The sequence below is a fragment of the Leptonychotes weddellii genome, chromosome 10, assembly GCF_054177405.1.
Source record: "Leptonychotes weddellii isolate Sample4059 chromosome 10, ASM5417740v2, whole genome shotgun sequence".
NCBI lineage: Eukaryota > Metazoa > Chordata > Mammalia > Carnivora > Phocidae > Leptonychotes > Leptonychotes weddellii.
The window spans coordinates 51,972,433-51,988,373 of NC_138378.1; the positions used below are offsets into that span (position 1 = coordinate 51,972,433).

The 15,941-nt window shown below is 41.5% G+C and overlaps 3 protein-coding genes across 7 annotated transcripts in view; 1 reads left to right on the plus strand and 2 right to left on the minus strand.

Moving 5' to 3' along the window:
* The window catches only part of MRPL30 (mitochondrial ribosomal protein L30), a 22,021-nt gene extending 19,097 nt beyond the window's left edge, over window positions 1–2,924 (minus strand). The window contains exon 1 of the mRNA XM_081832010.1: window positions 2,865–2,924. Coding sequence (XP_081688136.1) covers window positions 2,865–2,909 — 45 coding nt within the window. The 5' untranslated portion in view covers window positions 2,910–2,924. The remainder of the gene's footprint in view (window positions 1–2,864) is intronic.
* Window positions 1–9,803, plus strand: part of MITD1 (microtubule interacting and trafficking domain containing 1) — a 19,431-nt gene extending 9,628 nt beyond the window's left edge. Inside the window, exons 7-8 of one of the 5 annotated variants that reach the window (XR_014148890.1) lie at window positions 792–980; window positions 9,674–9,803. Coding sequence is in view for 2 of the 5 variants with exons in the window: in XM_031029113.2 (XP_030884973.1) it covers window positions 785–980; window positions 9,674–9,723 (246 nt within the window). In the remaining 3 variants the exon portion in view is untranslated. Of the gene's footprint in view, window positions 1–784; window positions 981–4,170; window positions 5,158–9,673 lie in introns of those variants that run through there. The other 4 variants (XR_014148891.1, XR_014148892.1, XM_031029113.2 and 1 more) reach the window with 4 other exon arrangements.
* On the minus strand, window positions 8,756–9,934 carry LIPT1 (lipoyltransferase 1). Its single transcript, XM_006734206.3, has one exon. The coding sequence runs from the start codon at window positions 9,932–9,934 to the stop codon at window positions 8,813–8,815; it is 1,122 nt and encodes a 373-aa protein (XP_006734269.1). The 3' UTR covers window positions 8,756–8,812.
* Between the last annotated feature and the right edge of the window lie 6,007 nt (window positions 9,935–15,941).

Consider the following 15,941-nt stretch of genomic DNA (forward strand, 5'->3'; position numbering starts at 1 on the left):
CATTATTCAGTAGATTTATAGTGTTTCCAGTCATAAGGTTAATTTAAACATTTTACCAGCTTGTCTTTTATTTGACTGTTGGAGAATGAATTAATAAACAATGAGCGCCTATTATGAAGATGAATTGGATGTTAATCTTCCCCCTGGGAATTTAGCGTCCAGGAGGAAAAATCACGGATTAGGGTACTCTTCTAAGAGACAGATGGGCTTGTGGGTCTAATAACCAGGAAAAAAAAATGTTAATTTTATTACAATTAAGTGTCCCTGGTAGAAATTCACCAACATTAATTTATCCAATATTACCTAACTCCATAAAGGCAAATCAACCTGCTTAGTTATGCAGAGGCATTTTGCAGCTAATTCAACCTTGGCTGGCACATTTGTAAAGCTTTGCAGCTTAGAATCAACTGTTCTGGGTAAGCTCATCCATCCAGATGCCAGTTGACTGGTTGGGGACGAAGACTAGGTTCTGTGGAGATAGGTTGGGATTGGGGATAAAGGTAGAGGTAATGGGCAGTCCAGAAGCTTAAAGAATAAACTAAGCCAGTCTATGGAGGGAAACAGAAGTACTCGTGTTGAGGAATACACATCTAAACATCTCATCTGGAGAAGACTGAAGATTACATTTAAGATTAAATAGCATGGAGGACCAAAGCCGGTAGAAGCCACAGGAATAAGGTTGGGTATGTTTTACCTCTGGGAGCCAGCAGTCACCTGACTGAGTTGGCATAAAAGACCAAGAAGGGATTCCAGAAAAGTTCCTAATGTTTTTCTTTAATTTTAGTTTTCAGGTTCAGGTGCTGATAATGCTGAACCTGAAAAGACTCAAGCCAGTTTGCCAAGCTTTATTATATGGAAATTCAGGGTCTCAGGAGAGCAAGTGTTGTTGGACCTAATCAGAAGTTACTTTCTGCAAAGTATCGTAGATTATTTTGCCAGGTACCTATCAGCATGTGGAAGCAGAGTGGCTTTTCATTCAGGTGAGAACATGTATTAGACCTCCTTCTTTTCATGTTAAAGTAACCACTCTGATTTCTTCTAGAGCATGTGAATCTATCACTATAGAGATTCATCATTTCACAACCCTATGAAATTAACTTTTATCCAACCCACATAGGAATCCTGCCTAAGAAATACTGATGTTTAAGGAAGAGCACCTATCCATTATTTATAGTAATGGATAAAGCAGTAATGCTATCCATTATTCTAGGTATTTGAAATCTATCCCCAGATCCAATTAGAACATCAGAAGACTACCATATGCAATTTACTTATTAAATACATCAAGAAATATGCAAGAGCTGTATGAGAAAACTATAAACTTTATGGAAGAATGTAAAAAACTAGGAAGACAAATTATATTCTTGAATGGGAAGGCTTAAATAGGATATCATCTCTCCCTAAGTTAATTTATAAATTAAATGACAAAGAGATTAACACTAGGAGACTTGCTTGACCAGCTATAAAGACATAAAGTTACAATGTATATATATTTTTAATGTATGGCATAAGAATGGACAAATCAGTGGGGTAGAATAAGGAGCCTGGAAACACCTGAGAGAGAAAGTAAATGTGTGTATATGGGTCCTTAATGCACAACAAAGATATGGTTCATATTAGTGGGGAAAGAGTAGACTATTCAATAAATGTTTGGAAAAAACATTAGATCTCTACCCCACATAGAGGTTATTCTGTTAAAGAGCTAATTAAGTGAAAAAAAAATTTTTTTAAAGCTCCACTAAATGTACTAAGTATAACACAAAACCCAGGAATTATCAAGGAAAGGAAAAGGCAAAAGATTTGATCATGTAAATATTGAAAACTTGAGTAGAGAGAACCATAAAAAGTTAACATGACATCAAATTTATAGCATATAGAGAAAGGGTTAATAGTACTAATCTATAAGGAAGATAGCCAAATTTTCAGGAAGTGAATTCAGTCTTGCCTCCGTTAGCCTCACCAAGGACTTCGTCCTTTTAGCGACCTCTCCCTCTCTGCTGCATTGTTTCTGCCAGTACAGATATTCCCAGCCAGATACCACCCATCCTATTTCTTTGTTCTTGAAGTTCTCCATACAATTTTTTCCCATTTCCTTACCACCTAATAATACTTCAACTCACTTCAACCAGGCTACCCAGTCATTCCACTGAAACTGCTCTTGTCAAGGTCAACAATGACTTCCATTATTACCATATCCAGTGGGTACTTAACCTTCATATTACTTGATCTTTCAGGAGTAATTGACCCAGTTGGCCACTCCCTTCTTTTTTTCTTAAAGATTTTGTTTATTTATTTGACAGAGAGAGACACAGTGAGAGCAGGAATACAAGCAGGGGGAGTGGGAGAGGGAGAAGCAGGCTTCCCGCGGAGCAGGGAGCCCGGTGCGGGGCTCAATCCCAGGACCCCAGGATCATGACCTGAGCCGAAGGCAGACGTTTAATGACTGAGCCACCCAGGCACCCCTCGCCACTCCCTTCTTTTTTTTTTTTTTTTTAAAGATTTTTATTTATTTATTTGAGAGAGAGAGAATGAGAGAGAGCACATGAGAGTGGGGAGGGTCAGAGGGAGAAGCAGACTCCCCGCCAAGCAGGGAGCCCGATGCGGGACTCGATCCAGGGACTCCAGGATCATGACCTGAGCCGAAGGCAGTCGCCCAACCAACTGAGCCACCCAGGCGCCCCGCCACTCCCTTCTTAAAGCTCTCAAATTCCATGAAACATTCTTTCTCCTCCACCCTGTCTTTTAAGTATTGGCGTTCTCCTAAATTAGATACTAAGTAGTAACCTCTTTTTTTTTTAATCTACACTCCCCTAAGTGATTATACCAGTAATTTCTTAGTGAAAAGCAACAGAAACTGCTCTTACCTGATGTAAGCAAAAAAGAGATTGTAAAGATAGTGGGTAGTTCATACCATCACCACAAGAGGTACAGACTTGGCCTTGGAAGTTCTGCAATGAAAAAAGCCATATCTAGATTCACAACACAGAACTAATCAGATGATACCACTGCTGACCCCAAGGCAAGGCCTGAACTCAGTAGCCTTATTACCACTTCTGTCACTTAAATTATTGGGCACTACACTGCCACTCTTAGCACCTTGCTACCCCAGAAATTCAGGCCCTGGTACAACTGCCAGAGAAGGGTTTTCACCATCCCAGGTTCACTTCATCATGATCCATTCAGAGTCTGAAGCAAGTACATCTGATTGGCAGAGCCTAAGTCATGTGCCCTCACCCTAGATTCAAGAGAGACTAGGAAAGGAGTACAGTGAAAATTTCAGTTTCCATAGAGAGGAGTGTTGTTGATTTGCCATTTTTGGAGTTCCCCAGGTGAAATTCAAAACTGGCCTCCGTACACTCAGGGCAAGGAGAGACTGAAGAAAGAGGCAGACCACTTGGTAGATGGGGTTTAATAAGCAACGGAACTTAACATATGAGGCTTGTCTTGGGTGGCTACAAGGTAAGTAATCTCCGCACATGCCTGCAGAATCTCAAGAGTTCATGGAGGCCTTGATGGGATTCAAGTCACATATACAATCCAGATAGTCTCAGTAACAAAGTACTCTCTCAAGACTGAGTCCTTGAAGTGGCTCCTGATGTGGGAGCAGTGGGCAGAACACACATTCTAAGGACAGGGGAGGGTGTAAAGAGACTTCAATTGCCCATATCCAGTGCAAGGGTCAACTGGCAGTCACATCCTCTTGATGACCTCTCCAGCAGGTGGGTTCTGTCTCACAGCAAGGTTTTTTAAGTTGGAGAATCCCCCAAAGAGTGAGGGGACTCAGGGGCTAAATACTTTATGCTGTAAGATGAATTATAAAAGTTCCCAATTATCCATTTTCATGACTTAAAATACTAGGTATATGCTGTCAACTCCTAAATATATAAATTAAGCCAAAACTTTTCCTTGGAGCTATGATCTCATATATTCAGCTGCCTATTTGGCATTTCCTCTGGCATTTCAGAAGCACACAGTCATTTCAAATATAGGATGCTGCAACTGAACTTTGGAAACACACTCCCCCACTCCCTGTGTTTACTCCCATCCATCCAATTGCTCAAATAAGAAATCTAGGAGTCGTTCTTGATTCTTTATCTCCTTTATCCTCATATGGAAACAATCAGAAAATTCTGTGGACTCTAGCTGCAAAACATGCCTTTTCTATTCCAGGTGATGCTTGTTAAATTTCCCTTTTGGATCTTGAAGCCCTTAACACCTTTCACCTGATGATATTCTCGATCTTGACAAACAGATGGTATCAGAAAATCATGAGTGCTTTATTGCCCCAAAGCACATCATATCAGGATTTTTATACCTTTCTTGGAAAGTAACTTCCACACGTTGCAGCAAATGTAGTGCGTAAAAAATATGCTTATGAGAAATCTCTTCAAAATTGTTTATTTGCTGTTTAATATTGCTGGAAAAGAACAGAAGGACCTGCCTATGAAACCTGACTCAAATGAAAAATGGTTAGACGGCCAATTGTGTTTGTCCCCGGAGCCACTTGAAAAGTAAAATCCCTTTCACTTACTCCGCTCCCACACTGAGGGAAAAATTGGTGTCCTTATAAGAAGTGGAAATTTTGACACAGATATGCACACTCAGAGGAAATGTAACAGCACCTCAATTGGTCTTCAGGGTTAATGTGCTTCAAGCTTATTCACTCCTTGCTTGCGGACCTAAATCCCAGTTTGTAGCAGTACTAACCTACTTCCCTTGAGATCCTGCAGACTGCTAGCCTTGAGGACCAAAGAACCAGACTTTCCAGAAGATAAGGCCTGACCACACAAAAACAGCTTCCACTGACCATGGCATTCTCAGTAAGAGACTCTGGGAGCCTTGATTCCTGGTATATGGGGAAGAGTCCGGACTGCCTTCCCAGGATGTGGCTTGTTGGGCTGCAGGGGCATCCTTTACTGAGAGACCACCTAGGAGCCTTGATTATTGGTAGAGCAGAGGATTCTGAAAGATTTTTTGAGGACAGATGATTAACTGTTAAGCGCCAACTTCTGCACATAGCCCCCTCACCATCTCCTGCACCTTCCCTTTTAAAAATATGTTTCCCCTGGACAGGGAAGATGGGTCTTTGAGATGTTAATCTGCCATTTTTCCAGGTTGCCAACTTCCTCAATAAAGCAACCTTTCCTTTCCCACCAACACTTGTCTCTTGAGCATTGGCTTTCAAGCAGCGAGTTTGGAACTGGTCCTCTGTCCAATAACAGACCATGTGAGCATACAGCAAGAAGGCAGCTATCTGCAGGTCAAGAAGAGAGGCCCCAGGAGACACCAAATCCACCAGCACTTTTATCATGAACTTCCCAGCCTCCTGAACTGTGAGAAAATACATTTTTATTGTTTAAGCCACCTGATCTGTGGTATTTTATTATGGCAGCCCTAGCAAACTAATATATACTGCTTTATTGTTTCCCTTTTTTAAAAGGAATCAGAATTAAACCTTGTCCTGAAAATAGAAATCATCCTTAATTTTTGACAAGGGCTTAACACAATGTCAGCATCTTTCCATGGCTACTGCCAATATTACCTGTGCTGGGATTCCTGCAGTAGTCTCCCAAGTGGCTTTCTGCTTCCTATTTTCTCTCCCTCCAATCCATTCTCCACAGCACAGACAGAATATAACAACTGCAGTGTCATTGCACTTAAATTAAGATCTAGGTCTACCTTGGGCTATCTGTCCCTACATGATCTGGTCTCTTTTCTCTCTATCCTCATCTTGCTCCATTCTCCCCTTGTTCCCACACTTCAGTTTGCTTATCCTTCGACACCATCAACAACCCTAGCTTTTACCTGCTTTAGGGCTTCCTGTATGCTGTTTGTGGTAGATTATAAAAATGGTTGCAATAAGGGTAATTTTTATAATGACTTTGACATTCCTCCCATAGAGAGGTGGCTATCGATGTTCTCTCCTCTTGGATTTGGATGCATGTGTGACTATATAAATTGCTTCCAAGACAAGGTATAAAAGGAAATAGTTTCTGTTGGGCTTTCTTGAGTCACTTGTTCTGGGAATACAGCTACCATGCTGTGAGGAAGTTCAGACAGCCTTGATTAGGCCCAGGTAGAAAGGAATTGAAGCCCTCAACCCATAGCTCCAGCTGAGCTCCCAGCCAACTGCCAGCACCAACTTGCCAGCCATGTGAGCCATCTTGAAGCAGGTATTTCAGCTCTTTAAGCTGTCCTAGCCAAGGCCACTGGATCATATGTGCTATCCCCATCAAAGCTCAAACTGTAGATTTGTGAATAAAATAAATGTTGTTTTAAGCCACTAAGTTTTGGAGTGGTTTGTTAAAAGAGGCAAATAACTGATAAAACTGGGAATACTCTCCTCCCCACTCCTCTGCTTGGCTGCTTTCTTCTCATTCTTCAGGTCTCCATTTCAATGTCTGCTCCCTGATAGCTCTAGCGAGGCAGCCCCTATTATTGTCTGTTAGAACTACCCAGGCTTTTCTTGCTTTATAATTATATACTGATTTGTTTGTCCACATTTCCTATTAGGCTCCTGTTTCCTTTTTTTTTTTTTTTAAGATTTTATTTATTTGTGAGAGAGAGAATGAGAGACAGAGAGCATGAGAGGGAGGAGGGTCAGAGGGAGAAGCAGACTCCCTGCTGAGCAGGGAGCCTGATGTGGGACTCGATCCTGGGACTCCAGGATCATGACCTGAGCCGAAGGCAGTCGCTTAACCAACTGAGCCACCCAGGCGCCCTAGGCTCCTGTTTCTTAAACTCTGGTCTTGACCTATTAATGGGTGTTAAAATAATTTTTAAAAGATGAAATAAAATCAAATATAAAATGTCAAATAAGGAAATAGTATAGGATAAACATTGCATTGTAAAACTTGTTAGGTATAGATAATATCTGTGCTAATATATAATATAAAATATATTTTTTTACTGTAGTTTTTAAGGAGTTCGAAAGCCAGTACACTAAACTGTCAATTCCTGAGGTCAGTAAGTCTCTTTCATTCACCATGAACATCCAACAACTACAAAGTACCTGGCACATAGTAGGCATTCAAAAAACACACAGTAAATACTGTAGAAATCAGAGTAGTATGTGAATGAACTGCAGAGACACGAAGTGGTTGGCAGTGATGTTACTCCTTGAAGAAATTTGGCGATGAAGAGATGTAGAGACACAACAAAACCTTAGGCAGGGGTTCTGGGGAAAGGAGACATAAGCATGTTCATTCACTATGTGTCAGGATCCAGTAAGTGAAGAGAGAAAATGTAAGATAAAAAAAAATACGTATTTAATAGTAGAAGGCCCAAATAGGTTGGAAAGGACAAAGATCCAGGTACAACTAGCCTTAAGGAAAAGGTGTTATTTGAGAATGAATGAGAAATGTTGAGAGGAAATCGGGTGCTGAAGGAGCTCATTTATGAAGGCCTCCACTGTCAAATTATGAGTCAAGGTTTGTGACAAGAGAAGTGGAGTTCTGAGTTTAAGAAAAGTGGAAACATTTATGAATAAGGCCTCTGAAAAATGAGGGAGTCAATGGAGAGGAATTGAATCTGACACAAATAGGGGATAAATATAAATATGAAATTGGGTTAATCTGCATGTGAATTTTCTTCCAGCATTGCCTGCCATCTGGGTATGACAGGAGTAAAATATCAGTTGATGGAATAATAATAATAAAACAATGGCCATTGTAGGTCAAGAGAGAAAAGCAAATGAGAATGCTGGTAAGATAAGACAGTATACTTGAAAGAATTCAGGGATGGATAGGAAGGGAGATGAAGCAAGAGATTTGGAGGGTTAAGGGCTTAGAAAAGTGCAGTGGGCTTAATTTAACAGGAAAGGATGGTCGATAAGAAAGTTCAGCTGACAAATAATGTGGGGGTTAAGAGGTGCTGACCATGGCACAGTTGAAAATCCACACAGAACTTTTGACTCCCCAAAAACTTAACGAGTAGCCTATTGACCAGAAGCTTTACTAGTAATCATCAAGACATATTTTGTATTATATACTGTATTCTTACAATAAAGCTAGAAAAAATGTTACTTAAAACTCATGAGAGAAAATATATTTATAGCACTGTAAAACATCTACATATAATTGAAACCATGCAGTTCAAACCCACTATTCAAGGGTCAACTGTATAGTTAAAAGGAAGAATTTTAGAGTTTAAGGTATCAGAGGTGACAAGAAGCCTGGGTTATATTCCTTAGAGGTAAGAAAAAGAACTAACTCAGAGATCACAGTGTTGAATATCATATACACCCCCATGATGGTAACAGAGAAAGGAGCAGATATATGTGTGCTGGATAAAAAAAAAAAAAAATCATTGAAAAAAGAGAGTATCCTACAGGCCATAAGAAACTATGGACTGGGGCGCCTGGGTGGCTCAGTCGTTGGGCGTCTGCCTTCGGCTTGGGTCCTGATCCCAGGGTCCTGGGATCGAGCCCCGCATCGGGCTCCCTGCTCCGCGGGAGGCCTGCTTCTCCCTCTCCCACTCCCCCTGCTTGTGTTCCCTCTCTCCCTGTATCTCTCTCTGTCAAATAAACAAAATCTTTAAAAAAAAAAAAAAAAAAAAGAAACTATGGACTAGGTGACAATTCCTAATGGGGAATAGTTACTGAAAGAGGCTAGGTCTTTTTTAAGAGACAAATGATGAGGATGCCTGGCTGGCTCAGTTGGTAGAGCATATGACTCTTGATCTCTTGATCTCAGGGTTGTGAGTTCAAGCCCCATGTTGGGTGTAGAGATTACTAAAAAAAAAAAAAGACATACAATGTACTTTGAACATTTTATTATCTCATAAAAACTGTAAATATTAAATTTATTTGGAATCACATTATTCCCTTAATTTTTTCACAGAGAATATTCCATTTACTGTGTAGTTCATCATCTTCTGGACATGTTCTATGGAAAATATTTGTTAGCACAGTAATTTCATTTGGGCAAAACTTACTGCCAATAAAACTTGAATTTAATTTGTCACATATTTCCAGTGGCAACCAATGATCAGGTGCTTCAATATTACAGATTTCAATCCTTCCACCCTTTATGTCTATGAATATTTTAATTTCCAAATGCGACTGTTCATATAATACATTAAAGGAAGTGTTTATACTAAACTTTGGAGTTTTGCCATATATCCACTCCCAGGTCTGTAGTTCTTCGGCTTTGTTATTTATTCCAGGAAACAGTGTCTCATCTGTTGGGTTTATTAGGTTGATATGATTATCAATTTGATGATAAGCAGCATACTCTGTCGCAATAGCGTTCATGAGTACTTCACAGGTCAGAGTGGGATCTTTTTCCAAAAGATTTTTTACTGTGGAAGGTATGCTAGCAGTGGCATTGCTCCTGATCCCTTGGTAAGGGCTCTTCAGCAAAGACGACAAGAAGGTTCTATCGGTACTACACAATAAAGTGCAGTGGTGGTAAGCAGTAGTCCGGCCAATCTTAGAAGCTGTTCCCGAGATTTTAAACTGTCCATCCAGTAAAAGGTCACATCTTTTGGTGGCCTGTACATCCAGCTGGGGTTGGACAGCATTCAGAGCCCTCACAACTAATTTTAGGTTCTGCATTCTATCATACTTTTTTTTGGTTGTAAAAAAAGTCAAATTGATATTACCCATATCATGGTAGACTGTTCCTCCTCCACTTCTTCTCCGAGCCAGTTTTATACCTTCTTCTCTCATCAGATTCAGGTTGCATTCCTGCCAAGGATTCTGATGCCTACCTATTACAATAGAGGGGGAATTTCTCCACAAGAAAAGAACCGGCTTGCCTTCTAGATTCATGTGGTCATGGATCCAGTCTTCTACAGCCAGATTTTGATAAACATCACTGGAAATGGACTGTAAAATGAGCCCACTTTTTACTGTGTTCTTAAAGCCAGCTGCTGGGACCTTGAGGTTACAAAGTAACTGGAAGCAATTCTTCATTGAAAATGGGATCAGCATGCTTTTAAAAATAGAAGACTGGGGCGCCTGGGTGGCTCAGTTGGTTAAGCATCTGCCTTTGGCTCAGGTCATGATCCCAGGGTCCTGGGATCGAGTCCCGCATTGGGCTCCCTGCTCAGCGGGGAGTCTGCTTCTCCCTCTCCTTCTGCCGCTCCCCCTGCTTGTTCTCTCTCTCTCTCTCTGTCAAATAAATAAATAAAATCTTTAAAAAAATAAATAAAAATGGAAGACTAATTAATTGGGAAAAAGAAAATTAAATTTTACTTTCTAGCTATTGATTCTTGGTTATTTTAGGTCAACTTTTCCAAGTATCCAGTTGCTTCTTGTCCAGCTTTATCCTTAGTCTTTAGCAACTCTGTAACAGAATACTCAATGGAAATAAACAAAGACAAACCTCAAATAATTTCAGTTGAAACGGAGTAAGGGCACAGATTTTTCAAACAATAAATCTGTAAATTCATTATTTAATATATCTCAAAGCCAAGCAAATTATCTTGAATTCACAGGTAATACATGTTCATTTAAAAAAATGAGAAAATACATATACGTAAAAAGAGCAAAATAAAAGAATCCATAATACCACCCCCTGGAGATAACCAAAATTCACACTTTGGTGTGTACCTGTTTTTTTCTGTGCATGTGTAAACACACATCCCTCCCCCACTCCAAATTGGAACCATACTGTTATTTCATTCAATGTTAAATCTATTTTTACATCAGCTTTAATGTATAATATTTCATTGTCAGATATACCACCGTTTACTCTTAGTTTGTAATTTTAGTGTCTTAGTTTGTAATTTTAGGTGGTTTCTAGTTTTTCAGTGTTATCAACAATGTATTCATGAATATCTCTGTGGAAAGCTTTAATTATGTCCTTAAAATACTTCAAAAAATAATTCCTATTTGACTTTGAGACTTGATTTACCAGCAGTATAATTCTTTCATTTAGATCAATATTTAATTAGGTTAAATAATTAAACCTGAGGTTAGGGGAAGAGGCAGAGTAGTGGGGTTATACGGAAAGGCTACAGACAATTTCATTATGTTTGGACACTTCACACGTTATTTTTGTTAGCAGTGCTGATGGCAACAGGATGAATACTAGCTATAGTAATCAAGTATTTTGACTAGTTATATTTGTAAAGAAACCACTCCATTCCAATTCTATTTCTTAGGATGCTCATAATTTTTCTTTAGGTTAAAGAACTGGGATAAAATGGGTTATTAAAGTCCAAAACTAGGCCAAAATCTTTTGTAGTTAAGTAATGTCCTACAAGCACAAATAAGAGAGTCTTCATATTTTCATCACTCTTGATACATTTTGATAAATTACACTACAGAAAAGTTAAGCCAGTTTATATTTTCTCTGTCTAGAAAGGTCAGGAGAGGTTTTAATAGAGGGATACTTGAATTGAGTCTCAAAATATGATGGTCTTTACCAAATTGATGGGGGTAGCATATTCCAGGCATACACAAAGACAGTCATCGTAGTAAGGCCTGTTTTGGAAACTCCCTCCTCAGGGATGGAGTTACACTATTGGTCTAGCTCCACTGAAACCTATGGCTATGCTGTCCTAGGAAGCTTCTGTAGCCCCACTGGATTGCTTTGTTTAAACTCTGTTCTTGGCTCTGTGTGACTGACTCTGATATAGTCCTTCATTGGACAAATATTTATGGAGTGCCTACTATGCAAAAATAGTAAAGAAATAGAGAAGGGGAGAAGACAGATTCATGTAATTCTAAAACATTTGGAGTTTTTCTAAAAGCAGCTGGGATCTATTGAAGTGTTTTAAGCAGACAAGCGTTAAGTTAGCCATTATACAGAACTGCCTCTGCAGACAGTGTTCAGCATGGATTAAAGGAAAGAGAGACTAGGGGCAGGGAGACTGGGTAATAGACTAATGCAACTGTCCAAGCTAGAGACAATGAGGACCCGGACAAGGGTAGCAGACATTGATGCAAGAGAACTGAGCACATTCAGTCTGCTGGGAGTCAGGGAGGGAGGGCAACACCAGTGAAGGGAGAAGGTCTCTGACAAAGAGGTGGTGCTGGGATCCAATTCAGGTAGGGAAGGAGGCAGCCTTGAACAAGAAAACAGGAAACTCTTCCATTGTGATCCAAGAGAGAAACAGTAAGGAACAGGGGTGGTGGACCATGATATGCTAACCGATGTCTGTGGATTTGGAGATTCTCAAAGACCTTGTGATATATCCCTCCTTGTCTGCATATGCAGAGTGTGGCAGGATGCAAAGTGATTAAGAACTTACGGTTTTTCCCCCTTTATTTTACTGAGATATAACTGACATATAACATGGTATTAAAGTATACAACATAATGATTTATGTATGTATATACTGAAAAATGATTATCACAGTAAGTTTAATTAACATCCAACACCTCACAGTTACAAATTTTTTCCATGTGGTGAGAATTTTTAAGATCTACTTTCTTAGCAATTTTCAAATATGCAATACAGTATTTAACTATAGTCACTTACAGAGCTTAACTATTAATCCTGGCTCTGCCACTTGCTAACTGAATAACCTAAGGCAAGTAGTTTAACCTCTGGCTGCTTCAGCTGTCTCATTTATAAAACGTTCCTACCTCACAAAATGGTTGAGAGAATTAAATGAGTTAACATGCATAACGCACTCATGCCTGGCAAACTGAAATGCTCTATAACAGAGTTCCTACCTTCCCATCTCTATTCTTCTCATACCATTCCTGTCATATGACACATATTCCCAACAGGCGCTTAAATAGGAAAGCGTGCAAAGATCCCCAACTAAGACACATTAAAGTGCCATTTATTTTGATAAATTAGCAATAGTGAAAGATACTGACTTTGGACAAAAATGCAACTTGTTAGGGTTCCAGAATTGATCCAATTTATGTATTAGTGCACAAAACAGAAATATCTCTATTCATCCACGCATTGTGTACGCAGTGTGAATGAAATACAGCAAAGGTATTAATTCAACAAATCTTGCATCTACTACATGACAGGCATTATTCTAGGCACTTAGGATTGATTTATCAGTGAACCAAATAAGTAAAGATGAATAGGACTACATGAAAAAGTAGAGCTGGGAAAGAGGAAATTGGAAATATTAAGTGTGAGAGGAACTACGCTGTGATTCTAAATAGGCTTGTCAGGCTAGGCTTCATTAAAAAGGTGACATTTGCAGGGCGCCTGGGTGGCTCAGTTGGTTAAGCGACTGCCTTCGGCTCAGGTCATGATCCTGGAGTCCCGGGATCGAGTCCCGCATCGGGCTCCCAGCTCGGCGGGGAGCCTGCTTCTCCCTCTGACCCTCTCCTCTCTCATGCTGTTTCTCTCTCGCTCGCTCTCCAATAAATAAATAAATAAAATCTTAAAAAAAAAAATTAAAAAAAAAAAAAAGTGACATTTGAGCAAAGACCAAGAGAGCTCAGTGAGTTAGGCTGAGAACCTACTATGTGCTAGAAACTGTTCTAGACACCTGAATACATAAACGAAAAGGCCCCTGTGAGGATGTAACATTTCAACTGAGCCCTAAAAGATGAGGAAGAATAGCACAAAGAATGAGGAAACAAAAGGATGTTGGAAAAAACCCAAGTGCCAATTTATTAATTTACAAAGAGAACTGAAGGCTATCAACTGGATGTTCAGATCAGCCTGTTCAAATACTCTGTGTAGGACTACTGATAAGCCAACTTATTATAAGTTTGCCTGGTGAAGACAGAACCTGAACAAAAGGACTGAGTTATAGGAACTTCAATGTCTGATGGGATGAGCCTTGGAGAAACCACCTTCTCAAAGATCCTGTTAAAGCCAGGATACTCTCCCTTTCCTGGAGAAGGCTTGGATTCATCTGGGACAGATGCATCTCTCTTTTATTCAATCCTTCAGTAACAGATCAGACCTCCGGCTGAATGATAGCCTTTCTTTAATTGTCAGGATATGGTCAGCCTTGAAGGCCTGGCGAAATGCTCTTTCTTTAAATCAACTCTGCATGTGACTACTCTCACCTTTCAATGACTGATTTTATGCGATCTGAAGAGAACAATCCATGTTCTAGGGGGACACTTTGCTACCACTTTGCATTGCCAAACATGCTTCTTCACTACTGAAAAGAAAGCAAAAAACAATCCTATCTATCCTCCCAGGTAGGCCCAGCTCCTTCTAAACACTTATAAGTTACTCTGCCACATCTTTGACAGTACGTAACTTACCCAGAGTCTCACGATGGCCACGTGCTTGTTTTACTTCGCCTTCTTGGCTCCCTGTGGGAACGCACAGAGCTGGCACCAACACGTTTTATTTTACCCTCCTATATTGGGGCTAGGCCGTACCTAACCGAGGAGTTAGGTCCTCCCAAGTGCCGAGCGAAACAGCACCGGCAGCGGCGGCCCGGGGCGGTGCACGCGCGGGGCCCGGCCTCAGGGTCTCAGGTCCCCGCCCCCAACAAAGGGCCGCCCACGGCAGCGCCCCGCCAGCCCCGCTTCCAGCTTCGCCCACCTGCAGCTTCCGGTCGCGCCCACGGCCGCGCGCGGGCCGGTGCAGGAGGAGAACGCGTGTGACCCCACGGCCTGCAGGCTGCGAGCGCGGCCAGACGGAAACGCCGAGAGGAGGCGGGGCCACGCCGGGGTTGGGCGGGGCGCCCTCCGGCCTCGCTCTTCGCGGCTGGCCTGCGCTCCCGCTGGCGCTGCATTCGGGGTTCCCGAGGCGCCTTCAGAGCCGCCCAGTCGGCGCCAAGCCAGAGTCGAGGCGGGGACGCAAGGCACGTTCCAATAGTAGTGTGGAAAGTCCTAGCGCCCCCCGTTCAGATGGAAGTCCCCGCGTGACAGCGCAGAGCTAACGGTCAGCCGGGGCGAAGGTAGGAGAGGCGGCTGTGTCCGGCTGGGGCTGGGGGCGGAGGGGCCCTCGCGGAGCGAGGCCAGGGGCTGGGCGCCAGGAAGCCAGGGCAGTCCGCTCCCAGGCCCGGACAGGCCCGAGCACCAGCAAACACCCACTGAACTTGAGGCATTGCGCCAGCTCTTTACGCATCTCCTCTCCTTTACGCAAAGGGCACATAACTCCACCTGGAAGCTGAGGAAACTAAAGTCAGTTTTAAAAGACAAACTGCATTTAAAGGAATAAACGCTGCTATTCCCAGTAGAGAGATGGTAACTGGTAGGAAGGAGTGGGTCAGAGAACACACCCCTCAGGCTAATGAATGTTACCCGTCTGCGGTTGGCAAGAAAATACTTTCGGCTCAGCCAGATGGGGGCAATTCCTCCAGCAAGCCAAAGTTTCAGTGAACTATCGCCGCCTAACAAACTGCCTCAAACATCAGCGGCTTAAAACGATTTATTTCTAACATTGATATAGTTTCACCCGAGTTTTATTCAACCAGGGTTGGCAGAGCTGGAAGGTCCAGGATGGTCCTGTTCATACTCTTGGCAGTTGGCTGCTGGGGCACCTCAGTTCAGGTCTAGCCTTGGAAGAGAGGCACCACATTCTGGGGGCCAAAGCAACAAGCAAAGGCAGGCCAGAGATAAAGGATGGAGCAGTGGACTCGACCTCTTGATGAGAGGAGCCCAAATAATTTGTAGTCATCTTTTTCAATCTTCCACAGAAATGAAATTTTTCGGTTCGAATAGAAACTACCAAGACTTGCATCTTGGAATAAGAAGCATCCAGTGTTCACAATTTGGTGATGCTAAGCAGGGCTCCATAAAAAGCGATAATAAAGACACAGTGGCTCCTCATTTACCATTACCCTTTTGATCGAAGTCACTCTGAGTTCCTTTCTTGTATTATGCAGATGGAATGAATTGTGTACAGAGTTAGCCCAAGTAGGAATTTTCCTAGTTATTAAAAATAGCCGCACAAAACTGTTTCCCTTTGCTTACATTCTGTCTTCCTAAATTTCATTTCTCTGAAATCTGAGATGGTAGTTTTTTCGCCCTGTTTTCTACTGAGTAGGTTTTCAAGAATCTCACTCCCTCCTTTCTGCTCTGAGACTTTTGTCCTTTGGTTTTTGTT

What these genes read in the sequence shown, in the direction of transcription:
- LIPT1 (XM_006734206.3), bottom strand. Translation starts at nt 9,934, where the DNA reads ATGCTGATCCCATTTTCAATGAAGAATTGCTTCCAGTTACTTTGTAAC.